Source organism: Trachurus japonicus, chromosome 3 (assembly GCF_045865225.1).
Source record: "Trachurus japonicus isolate A0001 chromosome 3, Traja_1.0".
Taxonomy (NCBI): Eukaryota; Metazoa; Chordata; class Actinopteri; order Carangiformes; family Carangidae; genus Trachurus; species Trachurus japonicus.
In genome coordinates, this window is record NC_140909.1 from 40,894,622 (window position 1) to 40,917,923 (window position 23,302).

The 23,302-nt window shown below is 42.1% G+C and overlaps 1 protein-coding gene across 1 annotated transcript in view; it reads right to left on the minus strand.

Annotated features, from left to right (window-relative positions):
* The window catches only part of coro2ba (coronin, actin binding protein, 2Ba), a 54,286-nt gene extending 38,367 nt beyond the window's left edge, over positions 1 to 15,919 (minus strand). Inside the window, exon 1 of the mRNA XM_085772800.1 lies at positions 15,649 to 15,919. Coding sequence (XP_085628926.1) covers positions 15,649 to 15,663 — 15 coding nt within the window. The 5' untranslated portion in view covers positions 15,664 to 15,919. The remainder of the gene's footprint in view (positions 1 to 15,648) is intronic.
* Between the last annotated feature and the right edge of the window lie 7,383 nt (positions 15,920 to 23,302).

Here is a 23,302-nt window from a genome sequence, read left to right on the forward strand (position 1 = left end):
TCATGTATTTCTGTAGGCATTTCATATTCGGTGTCTAATTTGTCTCTATAATGTAGGCTACTGTAGGAGAGTTTCCAGTAGAGAGGTCAGCTGGTATCTGCTAATATTCACAAAGGCTAATGTTAGCTTGTTTAGGCTAATATAGCTAGGCTACAGCTCATAACATGAGCTAGGTGGGTCTTCACAACATTAGCTGACTTGTCTGTTGACATGTGTGTTAGCTCACAGTGTGCAGCAGCTCGTTGTTTTCTGGTTTTTGCTGTGAGGACACAGATTTCTGGGAGTCCTTGTGCATTTATTATCCAATTAATTAATTAAGGGTGAAGAGCACGCTTCTACACAGGTTACAAAATAACCAGCTCTGGCCTTTTTTTTCTTTGTGTTTGCATTGAATTACATTTTTATCTGGGCAGTTTTATTTGCAAATTATTCACTAATGAAATGATGATAACTTAACCCAGCAAACTCACTGTAATGTACTGTAGGCCTACTTTAAGGTGGGGCATGGTCAAATATTCACAGAATAAAAGTAAAGATTAAATCTTCCCATGACCACCTTTCATTTTACAAGCCTTTCTTTGCTGCTTCCCTCAGCACCTTTCCATTCAAAACCACATTAAGTGTTTTTTTCCCCTGACACTATGGAATAATGTTTTTTGCCTTTAATGGCCTTCACAGCTCCCATTCTTCATTGTCAGCAGTGCTGCCAGCCTGAGGTCCTTATCTTGTGTGACCAACAGGCGAAATACAAAGAGCAGTTAAATACGATACCTTTGAACTAAAACCAGGAATACCAGGCTGAAATAAGTGGAAGATGTTCCAAGTAGCTGTAGGCCTCCTAGAGTTCTTTTTAATTGTAGTGCATCTGTTTTCATTTTGCATCTTTTGGTGGTTGTTGTACATCTCTTTTTACCCATGTTGCGTCTCTCTGTGGTCATTTTGAAGCAGTTTGATTGAATTTCAAACAAGAGGTTAAGTTAGGTTTATGGGTAAATGTCATTTGATACAGCCCCCTCCCCACTTGGGCCGCTGGGCCATCAATCCATCCATCCATGTTGCATTAAATATTATCATAGGAGCCTTGCTTCTTGACATTTTATGGAAAGAACATAATTGCATAATATCAGACAAATTGAATTTGTTCCATGCAAACAGCAGCATGTAGCTACTCTTTGTAAGCTTCTTAAGTTCTTACAACTGACAAACAACTACATGCTTTAAAGGAGCTCTAGGTAAGAAATGTATGTCAAGTAGGCTAATCATAAAATCACCCAATATGTCACAAGGAATCATGTTAATTTGAAATATTGGTATAATAGTACAATAGTACTATATTACGCCAGAATATTCACATATAAAAACTGTATTTGCAGCCCGCAAATCCTGTTTATGTTTTGATTTTGTGTTTTGGCCTGTTGCTCCACCCACTGCTGTCTCCCAATCACCAAGTCAGAAGCATTTTGGCATCCAGGTTGCCAGTTCCCACCGAGCTGCAGCTACAAGCATTGTGGATTACTGTACAGTATGTCTGATGTTACAGACATAAAAGACCTTGCTATGACTCTCAAAAATGTCAAGGATCTGAACAGGAGATGTGTTTAAAAGATGGAGACAGCTGAAAGCGGAGAAGAAGAACTTGAGGACAGATGCCGCAGTGGCTCATTTTCTCCTGGACACACAGCTATTTGCGCAATAATCAATTTTCCCAGTGCGTATACAGCTTTATCCGCTTCATTTCCTTCTATTACTACATCACCGTGGTTCTGGTGGCATCTCGGCATACCATGGCCACAAAGCTGGAGCAGGGCAGAGATTAGCGTGTGTGGCTATCTGGCAACCTTGTGTCTGAGTGGGGGGCACAACATGCTGCAATGTTTTGAATTAGCAACAGTTTTGGCCACAGTCTTAAATACAGCTCCTTTAACATCCAGAAGAAACAGAACATGGGTATTATTTTTTTCATCACTGTGAGTCCAGTGGTGCTTGATTCAGTCAGACAACTCATGAGAAAACAACATATCCAGGTGTTTTTGTGTGTGTCTGTGTGTGTACATGCAGGCTGGGCCTGGCTGTTCACTGCTCATCCCTCACCAGATCTCCCGACACACCTGCAGCTCATCTGTACTAACTGTCACTCCCGCCACCTGCAGCTTAAAGACCGGTCTCTCCCTGCACTCTCTGCCAGTTCTCCCCTGGTCTCCCAGTTCTGGCCGTAGCTCTGTGTCCAGCCTGCTTTCCCCTTTTTTAATAGTAGTTTTGTAATAAACTCTCTAAACCAGATCCCAGGCTTTGTGTCTGCCTGGGGTTCTGTCCATTTCCAGAACTCTTTAGATTCTTAAATCTTCAACAACAACGATTCAAACGAACAGCCACACATCAAGCAAAAACAATAAGAGCGTTGAATTAATCCCTAGTTTCCACCAACCATCTACATAAATAAATGAGCTGGCACATCAGGGTTGATGCAGCAAACCCTCTGAGCTGCAGTCAGCATCCACAGTGGAGGAGAGAGGCAGGAATGCAGACACAGCTGGCTCTCAGCTGGGGAGTCCATCCACTAAACAATAACACAGAAAATGCAAACAGTAGGTCTACATACAGCAATGTGGTGTCCACAGGAGTTTCCTGGAGCAATGGGTTTTCTTGTCCTCATATCAAAAAGTGCACGGATCTTCCAAACAAAAAATCCAACACGTGGTGATAAAAGTATCTGCTTAATGTTTTTTTTTTTCCCCCTCCAAGCTTTAATTGTAGAAAATAGAGATGGGATTGCAAGTGCAAGACATTGTCTCTGTAAATTTGCCTCAAGCATGTAAATTGGTCTTTTATATAGAATTCTGTATGAATGGGCAATTTGTCAATATGTTTTATTAATACCCTAAGAGCAACATATTAAATGTGGCAGGGTGAATAATGATCATAAATGTTAATAATTCAACAAGAAGCAGAGAATGTAGTTCATAACTAGAGTGGTATGAAATTCTCATATCCAATCATTTCTAAAACCTCTTTGTTTCTTGCCCCCGTTGTTGGACTGCTCTTCTTTGGCCAGACGGGCATGCCCACTGCGTTACCATAGTGACAACAATGGAAATCTGGAATTAATAACAAATCCTCCAAACATAAGGACCGATTGACATTTGCACTGGCGTTTCCCTGCAGCGTAAAATATATCTGGCAGGAACTCACAAGGAGGAATCAGAGTTCTGTGAATTCATAAATCAGCCGTGGTGAAGCAGAGTCATTACACACAAAAAAATTCAAGTATTAAAGGGATAGTTCGACATTTTGGCAAATTGGCCCTTTAATTGTCGGTGCAAGCTATTTTTAGAATGGCGGAGCAGAGCCGCGAGCTGCTCAGAGCTACGCTATGGAGGCTCATCAAACTCATCAAATACACAATCCAACAACTCCAAAATGCTCTGGTGGACAAGGTGTGACCTGCACATTCGCCACGCTATGAGATAATAACAGAACATTACCAGACAGAGTTGTTTTCGAGGCAAATGCAGAGACTACTTGCCAAAAAACCGCCCTCAACAGGAACGCGCATCAGCGGTTTTGCATCAATTTACCTCGAAAGCAACTCTGTCTCATAACGTTCCGCAGCTCGCCGCTCTGCTCCACCGTTCTAAAAATAGCTTGCACCGACAATTGAAGGTAACGAACCTACTCCTAAAACTATAGGGATTATGGCAATGGGCCAGTTTTCCAAAATGTTGAACTATCCCTTTAAGTCCCTCAATACACAGTTAATATATTGTACAGTATCATATGTTGGATTGATTGCTTTGCAGATCACTCCTCTACTTCTACTGTACATCCCTGTCATGTCTTTTTTTGTAACTCCTCTGTTGGTCTGAAGAGGGTGTAAGCCAAGGGGGTAGATCGGACTACACGCAGGCGTAGCTCACAGTCGGCCATATGAGGACGGGCAACTTGCTCTGACTCTGGCTGCAGTTACAGTGCAGTAGATAGGTGATCCAGTCATCTGCACTAAAAAAACGATTCATAACTCTGTGAAAAATAAATCAGTATGTAGCTATTACTTTAACTATTTGCATAATGTCACTATAATGTTACTTTTACAAAAAAAAAAATACATTATTAAAATTATCCGTGATTCTAAATATGCTGCATCATAACTGCATAAACGTTCATAAAAATCAAACCGTTTTGAAATCGGACAAAAACTGAGCAAGTTATGGTCATTATAGCAGAACATGCACCATAGGCTTAATGCTCTGAGGGAGAGAGTTGCCCGTCCCAAGATGGCCGCCGTACTGGCTACGCTTTGTCATTGGGATACAGCTGCGGGTGAGTCATCTAGTTCTTATATATATCTATGGTGTAAACAGCCAGATGACTGCAAGGGCCTGTAAGAAGTTTCTTTGCATCACGTCACGCTTTGTTCCCTGCACAGGACATCACAACCAACTACTAGGAATCACCGGTGCAAGAAGAGCACTGTGTTTTACACAGCAATGGTCAAGTGCCATGTCTGATGGACCTTGTCCACTGCCACCTGGCACCTGATCTCTCCAAACGTCATCTGAACTCAAAGCAGCCTTGATTATAAACCGGATTGCTTTGGCCACGCTCATCTAACAAACTGCTGACACACCAGGGTTTATCTGTGGCTCAGAGCTGACGTTTTACTCTATACTGCAGCCTTTATAAGAGGCTTATGTATTTATGGTTTATGTGACCTCCTCGTAGGCTCATCGGTCTGGTCAGCACAACAAAACACCATGAACTACCTGTAAAATTCATTTTCATTTCATCTAGCACACTGGACTGGAGTGTGGTTATTACAGATAAGTTTAACACGAGGGAGGGAAATGGAAAAAAGTGTTTTGTGTCATAGAGACTGATATCTATATCTATATCTATGCTTCTATCAGTGCCCAGAGAGAAAATAGAGCTGAATTTGACCCAGATGAACACCATCGCTGATGTCTGTATGTTTGTGTGTTTAAGTGATGGAGAGCGTGTGGGTGGTAGCATCCTCCTCCATGGATGTGCTCTCCTCCGTTGCCCCACCGCTCACTTATGTTCACTCAGCTCTGTCTCATTCAGTGTAGAATACAGGTCTGCCTGCAGCAAAACACACCGAGAGACGCTCATATTCTGCCGGTTTCACCAGCATCACAGTGCACCACCACAAAAACAACTCACACAACATTAGGCGTCAGCGCTGATGAGAGAACGCACCTCAAATGTGAGTTGACACTGCATTAAGCAGACAAGAAACGCAAACACAACCCACCACACAGTGCTGCCATTGTCATCCTCATGGTTTGGGAATGTGATGTGGGATAAAATTACGCAAGTAGATTCCATGACATTTCCATCAAGCCTCCCAAGCAGACAGCTACTGTTTCAGCAGTCACCCCCAATGCTCACTGCAGTGGCACTGCAACGGCCCAGATGACATGTACTGACCACTGCAGCTTCACCAGCCCAGTGAGTGCATTCCTTTCTCACTGACTCAGTTCACTAAAACAGGAAGAGCTTGGTATATTAAACACTTGTTATTAAGTCATTTCACTTTCTTTTCCCCTATTTAAGGAACACATTTGTTTCTGTTCTTCACCAGTTATCTTGGGACATGGTGACATCAGCAAGAAGCAGACCAATGTTAAAATAAACACAACCCTTCGGACAAACAAACAGGCTATGAAAAAATATGACTTTTTAGTTTATTTGATGCTAAATTCAAAGTGAGCACACCTGAGTTCCCCATCAAACTAGGAAACAGCAATCAGAATCAGTTCATACTGACTGACCTGCCTGATCCACTGATCATCATGCAAATTGGTGAGAGTAAGATAGCGCTTCAGTTGCCTTCTTTCAAGTTCTTATGCATGTGTTATAGTGTGTGTGTGTGTGGGGAGGGGGGATTTGTGTGGCTTTTGGTTTTGATTCTCTTTTGTTTTGTTTGCTTTTATGGTGTAAAGCACTTTGTGCTATAATTTTATTTGATTGAAAAGTGCCATATAAATAAAGTCTGATTGATTGATTGATTGATTGATTGATTGATTGATTGATTGATTGATTGATTGATTGATTGATTGATTGATTGATTGATTGATTTACTGATGTGCCTTGCTGTGTCTGACTTCTTCATGGTGAAAAAAGTTACATAAAAAATGACTATACACCCAGATGTACAGTATAAGGAAGAGCTGCTGCAGGCTAATGCAACAGTCGCGGCGTTCTATCAAATTTATGATGATTTTGGAGGATGTAATTTGTGCTGCTGCTGAATTGAATTGTATTGCAGAGCTAAGAGGTGTTTGAAGAGACGAATATTCAGTTGACATTATTTATTTTGGATATAAATAACATCCCTACAGCTGCTGCTGCTGCAGGCCATTCAGTCTGTTTCAATGCTGGAGTGGAGACTGTCTGATGACAGACTGTCACTGATGTTCAGGACTCTCTGGATAAGGGATGGACTTAGAGAAGGTAAATGAAAAAAGAAAGACAAAGACATAGAAAAGAAAGCAGATAGCTGCAGTTTTAAGATGTAAGACAGAACGAAGGGCAGAAGGATATTCATGAGAGAAGACAAGACAAATTAGTAATTTCATAATGACATGTGTAGCATTAGTGGAGTGGATGAAAGGACAGAAAGAGAGGATGAAGGGACAAGTGTGAGTGTTTGAATTCATCTATGTAATTAACACAAGTCATAACAAATCTCTTCATACATGATAAAAAACACAAATGATGATCTGAAACCAAAGCTTCTCTGGAATGAAGTCATTATCTAATCACCCTCAGGCTGAGAAATGCTCTCTCTCTACACACATACACAGTATATTGCACACAACCATGCACATGTAAAGTAAAACACCCAGCTGTCTTTGTGCACTTATTGCCTTGTCCCCAGGCTCACAAACAGGAAGCACATCCTATGTCCTGATTATACAGACTGCACACACACACACACACACTGAATGAGATGTGCACCTAATCTCAGCTGGAGGGGGAAAGGGGATGCTGGTAATGGTCACTCTCTCCTGTGTCTTTATTTCCGCTGGAGGATGTTCGCAAATAATTTCACATGACTCCGTCCTCCTTTATTTCAGCAGCCTCCCAAAGGCTTGGCTCCAGAAATGAACACTTATCTAACAAAAAGCCACAACAAAGCCCCCCCCCCCCCAATGAATTCAAGTCATACTTCAGTACTGTGGTGAGAAAGCCACCTACTGTATGAGCGAGCGTCCTGTGAGAGTCTGGACTGTGTGAATGCATTTACAGCGGAGGGATGATTTATGCATTGACACAGGGAAAGAGAAGAGTTTCACAATTCTTTTGGAGACAGAGTTCAGGGTTTTTCACACAGATTTGAAAAGTACAGTTTTTCACAGACAGTTATGCACACACACACACACACACACACACACACACACACACACACACACACACACACACACACACACACACACACAGGCACAGACACAGTGATCAGGATAAGGAAGCTTTCTGACAGGCAATGAGCTCATGAGATCTGAATGTCTTCCTGTGGTGAATGCTTTTCTGTGGCTTTCATGCAAACTATTCTCCCTTTTTATTCTCACACTTTTTGTCTATCCTCCTCCTCACACACAAACAACTTTCTCCCCTTGTGCTAATTATTTTATCTGCTCCATTTATGGTGAATGTAAGGAAACAAAAAAAAGCTCAGTTCTGGATCTAGTATTCTTAATGTGCTGGGCTGTTGTGTATTTTTCCTTTTTCAGGAATAGCAGGTTTTGGGTTGCTAGGTTAGCGATTTAGCTCTCAGTTTAATGTGTCAGTCTGTGGTAGAGAGAGAGGGAGAAAGAGAGAGAGAGCGTGCGGGTAAACATTAAGCTTGACAAATGTCCAGTGGTCTAAATCAGACTCAATTAAGATTTATTGCGGGCGAGGTGCCCGGAGTGAAGAATTTAGACAGTTTGAGCGTGGATGTGCTGGGATTTGTGTGTGTATGTGTGTGTACAGTTTTCTACGGCAAAATGTTGATTTTCTATTTTGACTGGATGAATAAAACCTCTATAAAAAGCATATAAAAAGGAAAGAGGACAGTCACTGACACGTGTCAAAGCTCTCACATCACGAAGCGAATCTTGAACCGTTTAACGTTACAAGAGCCCTAACTGCCTTACAGTAAAGGGCAGAAGCTATACCATAAACACGCTGGAAATGGCTTTCAGATGTCTTTCCAACCACATATGTGCGTTTGACATCAGAGCAGCACGGGCGTCCTTCATAATTGGGGTGTTTGCAGATATGTAATTGCAAACACACTTAACACAGCTGGATTGTTACTTTGAATTATGGAGGATTCACGTCAGCAGGTTAAATATAAAGTCTGCACTGGAGAGAGAGAGGCACCGCGCTTGAAAGTGTGCGTTGTGATGATTGGGTTTCAGACCTGCGAGACATTTTTGCAGAAAGGAGAAATTTTGGTGGGTGCTCCTCCCACCTTCAACAGCTTATTTGAGGCTATAGGCTTTTAGTCTGAGGGGTTCAAGTTAAAATAGGATTAGAGTGAGGTTACGGTGGTTAAGGTTAGAGTTATGAGCCGGAAAATCAATGGTGATAAAGGGCACTTGCAAGTATGGGAATACAGATATATGAATATATGTGTGTGTGCGGTCCTCGGGGACCCTCATTTATCACTGCATGGACTCCCTTTAGTGTTAGCTGGGGAGCATTTTTAGCTGGTGTCTAAAGGAACAAAAAGGTGCTCTCCAAAGGTCACTCTTCTCCTCCCTCAGCGTCCCCCCATTTGCCCTTCTTCTCACTCACACCCTTCCACCCCCTCCTCAGACATGGCACACTGCTCTTTTTGTGGTATCCAACCAAAAACAACTGGACCATTTAAAAGGGGGTCTCTGTGCAAATCACAGCTTTCTAATCAAGAGGGGAGATTGTTCAACAGACATGAGCCAAAATGGCGCAAACGTTTCTCTGCCAGCGACTTGTCGTTATGCTTTATGGCACATTTCAATTGGTTGCTAAATGCTCGGCAGAAATTGCTCTGAATATGAAACAGAGTCGGGTCCTCGTGTTGCTTTTATTGCTTGAAGACTCTGGCTGGAGGTTGTTTGGCAGACGGAGGGCTGGGTGACCTCAGTCTTCTGGAGAGGTCAGTTTCTTTCACAGAGAGATCCCGCCGTGGCCATTATGCCTCTCCCTTGAACCCCGTGGGCTGAGAGCACAACTAAAACTGACAGGAAGGTAACTCGGGGCAACGATCAATGCTGCAGCTAGCCTCTGTTGCCCCCTGTGTTGTTGGAGGACACTGAAGTGGTCTTTTCTGGAACACACTGAAAGCTGAGTGGTTTTACTGTATAGGGTTGTTGTTCCTTCTTTTATCTCGTGTAGGGGAGGGTGGGATTTAACTTGGCTACGTTGTGATCAATTCAAAAAGCCCTGAGCGCACACAGGCACATAGAATTCACACAGCGGAAGGTCAAAAGACAGCAGATAAACAGGTTTGCTCTTTTGCTGGCTTCTCTACCGATTTAGTAGTAATGGAAGTTTTCCACCCCCGTACACATAATGCGTCTGCCAACTCACATTTGTGCCCTCCCACACATGTCCACACACTCAAGTACACACAGACAAACACAATCACAGAGCAGATGAGAACAGAGCGTCCCAATATAGTAATAATCATCTCGTGCTGTGCCCCTGATGTGCTAGCTATGTTGGCAGTTTTCTGCTGCACCGCTGAGAGCAGCATGCTGCACGCAGCACCGAGCACCTCAACAAAAACACATTCTGTTGTTTCAATATTCTCCTCATTGCCGTGTGAAGAAGTGAATAATTTGTAGAGCTACAATCATGTTCAACAGCCCTTTAAAGAGGAATTATGCAGGATTTGCAGCATAACTATGCTACACCTTCATTAAACAGCTTTGGAGTAATTGTGATGGTTTAATAAATAGCTTAGCTTGTTACGAGTGACAATGGAGGTGTTCTGCCTTCCTTCCACCTAGCGTTTTACTTATTGCGTCTCTTGGCTGAAAAACAATTTTGCAAGATTGGGGCCGCCACCACCCCGTAATCCCAGCTCTCATCTCTGCGCACCTCGACTACTGCAACACAAACGTGCCCCGTAACCCATAATCTCTTGTTTATAATAGATTAAACTACACAAATATACACGTCGTAACATCGTATAACATTACCACTCTATTGATTGATTTCTGGCCGGCTTCATTGAAAACAAATTTGCACATGGCCGGGAGGAGGGTTAGCAAAACAGTGGAAAAGCGACCAGACTTACATAGTTCCTCTTTAACAGCAACAAAATAATAGAGAAACAAATAAATTAAGTAAAATTCTGCATGGAAGGTAGAAACAACAATAAGCATTTTGCATATTGCAGTGAAATAAATTTTTTTTTTTTTTAGAAAAGTTGATTTGCGAATGGTTTCTGTTTCCACTGAGAGATGTTTTACATATAAAGCTCAATTTAATTGCGATAAACACGGCAACGGTTTTCCAGCATCTGCAACATGTCGGACAGAGACTTCAATTGCATGCATTCGCTGAGACAGCTGTTGTGGTGTTTAATCAAAGGCGACAAGCGTATGTGGTGCACATAATGACAAATGAGAGGCAAACCACTGGTATCTGGCAGCAGCCATGTACCAAAGATTTTTGGGGGATAATAGTCAACAATGTTTCTGGATGTCATGTGACCACTCGTCATGGGACTTAAATTTACTTTTGCAAAATATGGCTTTCTCAATTAGCTTGAAAAAACCACCTCATGTCTGCATTTCCATATTTCAAATGCTTTTCAAGTTCTGGTTAAGGCAAACACAGCTATTGTCTCAATAAGCATCATTTTCCATTTACCAAGTGTAGCAAAAGTGCATCAGGAGACTTTACATTACAGCTTTCAGAATAAAAGTACTGATACTAGGTTGGATATAATAAATAATTGTCAGCGAGTGGACAAAGAATAGATGAAGATATTAGTAGAATAGACATTATTTACATTCACAGTACTCTGCACTAGATTCATGAAAAGAAGACTTTCATCAGCTTCTACCCAGCAGTGTTTAAAAGTGATGCTCCCAGCACCGCTCCTCATAAACCTACTGTACAGTGTAACTACATCATCCTGCAATTTAGAGATGCACTGCTCTCAGGTATTTCACTAATCATATTACAGTTTTCAATTTGAGGGATTATGATATTTGGTCACAATATATGAGCTAAATCTAGCCTAGAAATCTGAGAGGGGTCTGGCTGCAGACCTCCACTGTCAGGGCGCTTCCTTGCAGACCTCCACTGTGAGGCCACCTCCACTGTGGGGACGGAAGTTGATTCGAAGCTTTTCAAAATAAAAGCGAATAAACCGGAAGCATGTATTTGTGGAGTTTTTTTTTATTTAAACATGAAGAATAGGAAAAAGTGGTCAATAATGGCAGGGTTTCCTCTACATGTAATTGATCGTGGCCCACCGCCACGGCAAAATAAAAGCCGCTACACCTTCAGAATGATTTATGATTATGATTTAAAGCAACCAGTTACCATTTCCTACTTTGCACCCCTTTCCACTACACAGTTACAACTTTCGACTCATGCTTTTCAATCACAGCTGAGTTCTTTATTTCCTCCTCATTAAAAACGAAACTTATCAACGAGCGCATCCTTATACCATTAATTAAAGACTCTGTGGCGGCAGGGGGACGAGCGCTTCGCCCCTCAGCTGTGTGTGTTCATCTCTCGCGCTCTGTTTAGATTAATAAACACAAATAGGCTACAAACGTACGTTGGCCTCACGTGTTTGTCATTCCCGGTGTTTTATTTTGAAAATTGACCGGATTCTCTCGTCCCCCCCGATCAGAGTCAGACGATCAGACGCACCCTAGCGGCAGCAAATATATTTGCTCCGTAGGTCGGTCTAGAAACGAGCCATAGGAACTTTTTGAGTCTCGAACACCGTTTGTGTTCACCAATCACAGCGCTCTATCTGTTTAGAGAGTCATTGGGCGGGCTTAACGCGATGACGACATACATTTTAATTGGCTTGTCAGGCTAACGTCATCCTGCTCTTTGCTCTGATTGGTCGTAGCGCTACCCTATTGCATGCAGAGGCAGTTTGAAAGACAGCCTTCATCCCGCCCCCTGGATTGAGCCGAGGTCTACCGGTCGTTGCCAGACTATACATTTTAATGATATCTGGCTTGTCAGGCTAAGCTAAACCTGCAGGCCTTAAAAAATGACTGCCAGTAAACTGAAGTGTTGCTATTAAGAAGCTGAAGAAGTGATGGTCCCGTCTCAGAGAGGACTGAGCCCAGTAGAGCCATGTTTGAATTTAAATATGCAATGACCTATTTTGTCTGACAGCATTTTGTAAGAGGAGTAAATGGTAGTTTATTTTTTTCTCTTGGTTGATCTGTGTATTAACATCCATCACCACTGGGATAGATGAGCTAGCAAGTAACGTCTGAACAGAAGTACGTCTGCTGTGGAAAATGAATCCTGGATGCAGTTGCTCAGGGATCAACAATAACCAGTATCTGTTACTGCCTTCACGGCTACAGTCTTCTGATAGATTTGATGGGAGAGAAACTACTTATTCCATAGAGAGAGAGAGAGAGAGAGAGAGAGAGAGAGAGCAAAAGCAGACCTGCTGGAAAAGCTTCAATACTTTATTTGGAAAAAACCTGCTGCTGTAAAAAATGTTTGAATCTGACGTAAGTGTTGGAGGATTAAACTGTCACCAAGGACCACCACCAATGTGAGGTCTTCTTGATGTTCAAGATGTATCACAAAGAGAGACAGAACATCTCTCAAAAATGAAAACTCATGGATGCAGCAGCCAAAACAACATCCAATATACAGTGCACTGTGTTGTGTAATAAAGATCATTTTTATGTGTCTGTAAAACCATAAAAAAGTGTTGAATTATCAACAAGAATAAATAAGTAAATAAATTAAGAAATACATAAAACAGCAAACTGTTTGTCCCCTGTTGCCCTTGCTTTGTCCTAGTCTTTATATTTACACATTTTTAATTAATTGCTTATTGATTTATCTTTTATTTATTCCTTCCTGCTTTAATGTCCACATTTATTTCTGTATTCTTTAATTAGATTGATTATTTTTGGCACCCCTATGACTCCATATGTTGCCAGCACAGGTTGCCAGCCTGACATCTATTCTATAATAAAATACCTGACCTGATTTCTTAAGAAATATCTTAAATTTGGTTTTGCCTGGACATCATATCGCTCCTCTTGTCATCTCAAAAGATTGTTGATGTTTTACAGCCAAAAAAGCTTATAATTTATTTATTACAGCAAGGACACTCCCGGCAGAGCTTTGTTTAAGCCTTGTTTAACAACTAGTTTTTGGTTAATCAGATATGCAGACATGCAGATGAGGAGGAGATAACCTGAGTAATTCTGTGTTTAGCTAACATGTTTGTGCTCATAAGACCAAACCACACAAACAATACACTGTCTGACTGGCATGCTCTTTCTACATGCATAAATGTTTATGTCCCTATAGTAGTATTTTGTAAATCTATACTGTAATATTAAGAGATCAGGCCGGACTCGGTCTGATACTAAGTCGGCATTGCAGGGACAGCCTCTCTCAAATATTGTCAGTCTGCATCTGTGTGCTGCTGGGTAGAAGGTTGTTTAGCCCTGTCAGCATAGAAGCTCTTGTCCTGTTTCCCTCCCAAGGTGACTTGTCTGCTGTTGGCAGGCGGAGCTATGAAAACTGCTCCCTTGACTCTCTCTTTCTCTGCCTCTCCCACACACCCATCATCTTTTAGATACCACTGGATAATGTGCTTTCATAGCTCCTTTTTTTTTTTTTTTTGCAAAGATGTCAAAGCATGTTTTTGCCTGTCTTTTGTTCCCTCCCCTCATTCCTTCCTCTTCACCTCATTTCCATATTTGCATGTAAAAAAAAAAAAAAAAAAAAATCAAGATGCTAGCAAAGACAAAAAAAAAAAAGGAAAGTCACGGGTGCATTCATTAAAATTCTCTTCGGTGCCTTTGGCCACGTCTACAGTCGGACTCGGGCTATGGCTCCATGCCAGCATATAGAACACCTGACCTTTTCCTCTTCCAGCTCTTCGTAGTGGAGAACATCCACCTACACAGCAGCACACACCTCCCACACCACGTCTCTCACACATGGGCAGAAAAACTGTACTTCCAGAGTGTCCGTCTGTGGATTTGTGTGGATTCGTTTAAGGGAAGACTTTCAGGCTGGAAACACAAACCAAACCGTTTCCGTGTTAACAGAAGTTTTGTGTGGAAGTTGCAGGTGTGGGACCATCAGTGTGAGTAAATAGGCCATTGTCCTGTGCCACCAGTAGGTCATCTATTTCCGTCCAGGTTAATTCTCTACATGGGAGTAGGTGTGCTAATTTCCTCTCCCTCTGTGTGTCTCTTCCTGTCCCTCTCTCTCTCTCTCTCTCTCTGTTAATTGATTAAGAGGATTCGACTGGCTGCTGCAGCATTAAGCACAGACTGCGACCACCAATACACACTTGTGTCAACACAAACACTCCCACAAGCAGGGATAACTTGAAGATCAGCTCCAGACTGCTAAACACAAACACATTTGTGTTTGTGTCTCTGCATTGATTTATATATATTCACAGATTCACTGGCCAAACTCCTAAAATTTCCTAAAAAACAACAATATTATTGTTGGTCACTGTTGATGAATGTACAATGATGAATGGATATGTAGCAGTTTGCCTTGTGGAGATATTGAAGGGTGAGTCCCTGCAATGAAACATTACATTTTTCATTTAATAATTTGACACTTTTGTTTTAAATGATGTGTAAACAGGGTATAATCCCAGCTGCCACAAACCAAGAAGCTGCAACATGACAAAATTACACACAATCACACAATAGACAGACATTTTTTTGTTTGTGTGTTTGTTTTTTATGTAAATGCAACTTTAAACAAGGATTTGCATATTGTAATGGGCTGTTAATTAGGATTAGAAATCGCTGTTTGTCAAAATCAGAGCAAGGCTTTAGGAGATACACTGTACTGTACACCCTGCAGCTGCTAGCAGCCAATTAGTATGAAAATATTTATCAGCTCTCTTAATCTAGTAAATTAGAGTTCCAAACATTGTCTCCAACAATACATAGTCTCAGCAACCCTGCATGTGCATATCTCAGTTAAAACATGCAGGTTGACACAAAATTGCCCGTTTAAGAAACAGGGAAGAGTGTCAGGCCTCACATTTCATTCATTCTCTGAACACAAAGACCACATAAAGTTTATACAGCTCAAACACACATAAAATAACTTCTTCATACCCAGAATGCATGTACGGTATGTCACTGCAGACTAGGGGATGCGATCACAGAATCAGACTTTATTTTATCATTCATCTTGACCAGACTGCATTTCTGATGGCAACACAGTCACACAAACACACACTGAGATTAACACACATCCACAGGAGGCAGCATCCTGACAACCTTGCACAACACAGCAACTCCGGCACTACTCAAAAAACTCATACCCAGCCAATCAGAGAGGATAATAATACATTAAACAACCTTCACATTGCAATCTGACACCAAGCCCAGACTCACTGGTGACAGCCTGTAAGTTGCTCTCCATCCAAATCGCTCTTACCTTTGTGACAGTCATGCAGAACCAGTGGGTGAGGAGCAGGCCAGTGTCCCCTTCAAGCAGAGAGCAATGCCGCAGGAGTGTGAGAGTGATGAGGAGGAGAGGAGGGCAGCTCTGCTGAATATGCAGGGAGAGAGAGAGAAGGAGGGAGAGAGAGAAAAGAGGAGGGGACAGACAGGTTAGTGTGTCTGGCTCACTAAGTACCGAGAGGGTGATTGCTGCTGCAGTGAAGTAATGGCTGGCAGACTGCGTGCGGTTGGTTACTACAACAGGGAAAAGCTCCCTCCCCTCCCTCCCTCACCAGCTGCACACACGCACTGACGATGCGCACGAGGTCTGTCCGCCTCTCTCTCTTTCTCTTTCTCTCGCAATATGATTAGTGGTGGGCAAATACAGCTTATTGATGAGCAGTCGGGGAGGGCTGCGGGGGGAGACTGGAGCAGTGCTGCGTGGGACAGGAAGGGAGAGGACTGCAGAAACTGGGGGAGGGAGGGAGGGAGGGAGGTGGACGCTGTGTCGCAGTCTGCTCCTCGGCGTGAAGGTAACTGAGCGTCCGTACAGAGGTGGAGTGCTGCCGGTGCGCACCGGAACCACGTTTATCCGCCGCGTTTATTTTTCGCCAATTGGGGAATTATATAATAATATAGTTCAAAGTTCATGTACATGTCAAGAGTTTGCATGCAAGCCAATGGGAATAATCGAACTGTCATGGTCATATTGATCTGTTTACTGATTCACGGTGCCAGTGTCAATGAGCAACATGAAAGGAAACTGTATTACTTTCAACGCTGTTGGTAGGAAGGTATTCTGCTATTTTCCTGCCAGTCATACTGTGTTCAGAGTTTTCTTGAAGTTGGATTTGGTGGATTTCTAGTGAGCATTTGATGCACTACTTTCCACAGACCCTCTGTCAACATATGCCAGAGCAATAAAATAACTCTAGGATTAAATACAAATAAAATGATCCTGATCCTGAGACACTTTCATTCCTTCAGAAACCACCCCAACCTGATCTGAGCAAACCTGAGCTCAGCTTTCTGGCACATAACCAGAGCCTCAGACTCTGGGGGTGCTGACCCTTCATCCCAGCTGCCTCACACTCGGCTGCAGACTTCACCAGTTCACGCTGAAGGTCACAGTCTGAACAGAGCCGAGCATCTGCAAATATCAGAGAGGAACCATGCCCTTTAAATCCACAACCTGTAGTCTATTGGTAAAAAGGGGAAAGCCTGCTTGAGGCACACAACTCTCACTCGTTATGACCCTTTATTTCTAAAATATCTCCTCCGAGATCCCACCAGGAGCTCAGTCGAAAGCACATGAAGACTACAGTAGATGGGTAAACTCCCATGACCCCTTGCCAGGGTACAGAGTTGTAGTCGCGCGGCCAGGATCGAATCCACATTCCTGAAGCTGAAGTTACACAATCATTCGGGGTGTCTTTTCCAGCATCCCTGCCTGCCAGTCCACAGGCACAGTCCCCAACCTACAGGCCACATTGTAGGACTGTGTTGGCTGATGAACCTCTTCACTCTCCAAGGCCCTCAGCAACTCTGGGGGGATCTCATTCCCCTCCTGGCACCTTGCGCCTCTATCAGTTTCAAAAGAGGGACCTGGGCAGCTCCAATTGTAGACACTGTTAAACCGAATGAAAAATATAAAGTTTCTCTCATGCTAAGAGTACATCTTGAAACTGATTTTACAAAAACTCTCTCTACAAAAACAAAGTAGTTTTGATAGTATACTAGATGTTTTACCAATACTCTTTTAAAAAACCTAACTTCTCTCACATTAGTGAGACACACTGAGTCTTAAACCTTTATGAATCATACAAAGAAGTCAGAATCAGTGATTTTGTGGTACCTTTCCTTGTGTTTTTATGTGGTCTTTTCCCTGTAAGGCCACAAGTATAGTAGCACCAAGGCTACAACCCACACAGAGTCACACATCTTTCCATGGTAATGGTCTACACAGAGGTATACTACACACAGGGAAAGATTCCAGCTCAGTTGCCATGGCTTAACTTCCCGTGGCTGTCCGAGACTCTTCTCTAACGGTTGCAGCCCACAATACTGGCTTTGTGTTGTGCATCTACAGTACATGCACATAGTAAGTCCACCTTACTCCTCAATCCCAGTCCTTAGGAGTGTCATCTGAGGACCCACTCTCAGCATTTCCTGTCTAGAACAATAGTATTTCCTGTGTCTGTGTGTATATTATGGGGAAGGAGGGTCCTCAAACTGTATACGAGAGATTATTTGGAATACAAAGACTGTCGCTGACTCTAAAATACAGTAGAGCCCAGCTCTCCAGTATTTAAACTGCTCTGTTGCTCATAAAATCTTAAATGGTGTTGTCATAGGTTGTTCACTTTATCAAAAGATTCATGTATCACGAGGGATTCATGCTTTTGAGTGCTAAAGTATGAGTTGCCAAACCTAGAATCTGACACATTCCATGACTCCTAAGATCCCAAAGTACAACAGAGTCACTGCTGGCAGGTAAAGAGTCTTTACTGGACTGGCAGTGGTACAGAAGGGCAGCAGGCAGGAAGCAGTCAGACAAACAGTCAGGAACAGGAATCAGCAGTTACAAGACTTGAGGTCTGAAAAGCTTGGCACTAAACACAAAGACACCAGTAGAACTGGTTAGTGTATATGTACAGAGGTAAATGGGAGCAGGTGTTTGACGTGTGGAGCCATCAGAAGCCACTGGGCCAGGTTAGTGGCTGTTTTCTGAAGTGACATTAGTGACAATGAAAACACAGAGCTGACAGAAACAACTGATGGAAGGTGAAAACTGTGTCAGAGAGTCACCTTTCATATCAAAGTCTTTTCATTACATCCTCAAGAGGTTTGACAGTTTGTCTCATTTAAAAGACGAGAACAAATGAGATGTGTCATTTCTATAACATGCATGAGTCTGACCCAGTGTGAAACTAACACGCTGTGCCATAGCAAGCACTTCATCCAAGTCTAGTTCTTCAGGATGTTGGAAGAACGCAGTCTTTCTAATTCACACCGTGAAAAAGGTGTGGGAGGAAAATACATCATCCACTGGGTGGAGGTGGCAAATAGACCTGGAGCCACTATGTCGCCCATGTTCCACCACATGTTCCTGTTGAAAGAAAATGGAGGTTGGGGGAGAGAACATGTATTAAAATGTTCATAGTGAAAGTTAAATGGATGGAAATAATGTTAATTTAGATCAGAGGAATAATAATAAACAGACTCTGGGTCAGCTCCACTACACCAATGATTCCTCTATGTTCCACTGAATTACACTGTATCTGTTTTGCATTAGGAATTTCATTTCCTTGTTTACTGGTCTGACCCTCAGACAGCTTAGTACTGTAACTTGGGGGAGTCCACCATATTTAGGAGTTTGCTGCCCTCTTGTGGTGACATCATATTATTACCCCCAAGATGATAATAAAGTGCTGAATATTGGAAATGTTTCTTCTGAAGACTTTTCTTATTTGTATTCTGAAGACTCAATGGCTTCTACTTAAGAAATCCCATAAATTAACAGATTTAAATTATAGTTGGGATAGATTTAATTTCTTACCAATGTGCTGTGAATGTCTTGATTGCAGCCCAGTCACTGTTTAATGTCTTTACAAGTGCATCACCGACAAATGTTGTAATCGTATCTACTTTGATGTGATCTTTCTGAACCAAAATCACAGTACAACTATTTTCTTTCAACAAAGTTCAGGTTTCTAAAATCAAGTAAGTAAGGAAGGAAGTAATTTAGCACTTTTTAAACATAAACTCACAAAGTGAGTGAGTACAGAGTGGCACAATATGGCAATTTATAATAACACAACATAAATAAATCACATTTAAAAAATATATAAAACACACCAATGAAATAACAAAACCAAGGCATCAGCTAAAATCTTGTCTAAAAAAAATAAAAGAACAATAGCAAAAAAAACAACAACATATAAACACATGCAAACAAAAAGAAAATACAATATGAGGAAATGAATACACGAGGAGCATTAAACAGTTGGGGCACATAGTATTATATGGAGTAAGCAATTTTGAAGAGGTGTGCTTTGAGGTGAGAATTGAAAACATTGATTTAGTCCAGAATACGGATGTGTAGTGGGAGTGAGTTCCAGAGAATATGGGGTTAAAAGATCACAGATGTATTGTGGGGCTCCATTGACAAATCAAGTTGTCAATGGTGCAGCCAATCCATATGCATCTATTATATTTACATCTGTTTAGAGTTATTATTATTTCCTGTTATCAGGATGGTTTGGAGAACCGGATGTCATGACTGTCATCCCACTGCTGACTCTGATTACATGATCATCAATTGATTCCAAGACATTATCAATAATGACAGTAATATTTTTTAAATGTCAGTGTTGTGTAACATAGAGCTCATTCAACCTCAACACTGAAGTATCATTAATGTATAAACCCAGAATGGGCTTAATCTCATCATTGGCTGCATTTTCATATTTTTTGTTTTCTTCAGCAGATGAAAGCCAGTTATGCCGCTGGCGGTGCCTTGTGCAAGCTTGTGAAACTGATTCACTGCTCTGTTTAAATATTCGATTTAAACATTAATAGATCATCTGGAGAGCTTACTACAGCTGATAAACCCTATAATTGCAGCTCTTCTGATGACAGTTTGCAGCAAAATGATAATCTAAACCTGACACGTTGCCAGCTGGCCTCACATTCACAATATATTTGTGCATGGATTCCCGTCATTGTTTTAATAATCCTGTTGACGCAACAACTCTCAGTGGAATCCCTCATGATTCATTCTCCCACTAACTCCAGTGTGCGGCAGTGATATCATGTAAGGCGCTATTTAATAAAGCTGCTTAGTAGATGACTGTGCCGGATGTAAACAACCACGGTGCCCACTGATTCAAGCTGACTATCTCTCAGTGAAAACTACTAGCAATAGTGTTCAAACCAGTGGCAAAAATAGAAGGCTCACCTAAGGACCCCTGTGTTCTGGCCCTCCAGTTGACTCACCATTCAGAAACCACATAATAATAACACTCGTGCAATGACTAATCTTGCAGACTAAAGGCTGCTTGCATAGGCAACTTAAAAACTGCAAAGTAAAAACAATTCAAAGCTTCATACTGAGTTGTGACCTTTCATCCAGCATCTCAGAAACTGGAGACTGGTGATTACAAATGGTTCAACCTTAGGCCAACACGAAAACTTTAAAGCAGAAGTAAGCGGAATATTTGTGTTAATATAAGTCTTAAATAGTTATATCTTCCGACGGCAATCACTTACATAGAGTGTTTGGTCTGAAACACGGGTCTGTCAGTCACTCAACTCTGCTGTAAGCCGAGGAGAAAACTTTCCTTGTATCCTACAAGTTTTATCCAATGAGGGGAGAGAACGGCATGAAGGGCTGTGTGTGCTGCCAAGGGATGCGCGTGAATGTGGTGACGTAGGGACGAAGACCAATAGATCCATGACGAGGGCGGGGGCTGCTAACTCCATCGGCTGACAAGAAGTTATGGTGCGTTCAAGGCAACCCGTAACTCATGTTTTTCCGACCTGTGAAGTCGAAGTGAAGAGTTTAGGTCGGAAAAACATGAGTGGCCGTTATAGTGCACTTTCACAGGCAACAGGTCGGAAAAACACGAGTTACGGGTTGCCTTGAACGCTACAATGTCATAAGCCGTGACTTGAAGCCGTAACTTACGGTTTCAAAAGCCTGCCTGGAACGCAGCATTAGCCAAAACGACCGGATTGCTTACTTCTGCTTTAAGTGTTACTATCTTTTACTTTACTTTAATTTTTATTAATCACCATTACTGTAAATGTGCCACACCAATATTAGCTATTCTAGCTAGTGTCCAGCCGTACTGTAGTCCCAGTCTGTAATCAAACACAACAAAACAAGAGCACATGCATTATGTATACAATTTACATGGTGCATCACTAAAATAATACTACCTAAAAGCACGTCACTAAAATAGACATGTAGAAACATATAGGTATACAGCAACCTGGGACATACTGTAACATACTGTAAGGGGTGTATAGCACATGAAAGCACATAGCAGAGGATGAGGACCTGTAGCAAAGATTTAAAGGAGAACTTTGCGAGTCCGGTCGCTTTTCTGCTGTTTTTCTCCCTGCCATGTGCATTTGTTTCTTGCATGCAAGAAATCAATCCATGGAGCTGTGGATAACATTACTCATTATACAGTATATGATGTTACAGTATGACGTGTATATTTGTGAAGTCTTATCTGTCATAAACAAGAGATTATAGGTTACGGGGCACATTTGTGTTGCCAAGACGAGAACTGGGACACCGGGTCGAGGCACTGATGTTGCAGAGAGCCTCCATTCTCCCACATGTTACAAGTCATTTATTTAACTATCACAATGACTCCAAAGCTATTTAATTAAAGTAAAAAATGTAGTATAGTTAAACTCAAAGTCTTGCATAGTTCCTCATTAACATATTAGCTTCAAAAAGATGTGTGCTGCAGCATGTTGATCTAGTGCCAGTGCATACTGTACTCTTCTTAGTTTGCCTCAACTGGTAAACTATTGCAACAAATCCCACAGCAAGCCAAGCCCTCAACTGCTTTTTCAGAAGACTTAGCCTTGCAACAAATTAAAATGACTCCAACTGAAATATGTTCTGGATTGAGGCCTGTCCACAGATGGCACTGTGTACCTATGTCTTATAATTTGACATGCGACCCGCACATACAGGTCTGTGTTTCTTTGTCATTTTCCTGCTTTGCTGGCCGGCTGACAGCAGAGGGAGGGAGAGAGATTAGAACGATGGAGGAGAAAGAAGACAATGAATGCACTAAGACATGTGGTCAACTTTTAATTCAGACCTACAGTTTATGGTGTGCACCAAAACCAACCCAACCGTCAGAATGGCCAAGTACTTATTTATAGTAATGAGCAATTCTCCCCGTTACCCCTGCTCTCTCTCACTCTCCCCTTTGTACCCTGACTGAGCCTGAGCCTGAGCCCCCCCTTCGGATCCTCTAACACTAGCCCACCACATGATTTCCCCTCACAGAAATTGTTGCTCTAGTGGAACATTTAATGCACAGGGGCTCAAATTTCGGCTTCTCCAGTGCACAGCACAGTGTTCCAGCCAGCCACAGTCTGCACACAAACCACTTCCTTTATCTGAAGCAAAGTGAAGAAGAAGAAGACGAAGAAGGGGAGGTGGGGGGTAAGAGACCATGAAGAAATGAATAGAAACAAGCTGATAGAGGCTGACAGAAATAGGAAATACGGCAGCGAGTGGGAGAGAGAGTGATTGAGCTGTAATCAACCAGTCTTGTGTATTTCAAAGAGACAGTCCTCACGAGTGTGCGCCTCTTTGTGTAGGTGATGCATAGCTCAACCATGAGCAGTCAATTCCACAGTTTATTCACCCGGTGCACAAATGTATCGTTCCAGTCTTTGCCTTCTCTTTGAGTCATTTTTCCATTGGTTTAGAATTCATCCAAGTCTCCTCTCCAGCCACAGTTCCCTTCCCAGAGCCTCTCATTTGCTCTATTTTTTCACCTGCCGGTCATTGGGGCAGATTTACACAGTCCTCTGATGGAAAAAAGCCATCCTCTTCCACTCCTCACCAGACTCTGATTCATGTCACTGTCAAGGAGAGATGCTTCTTAGCT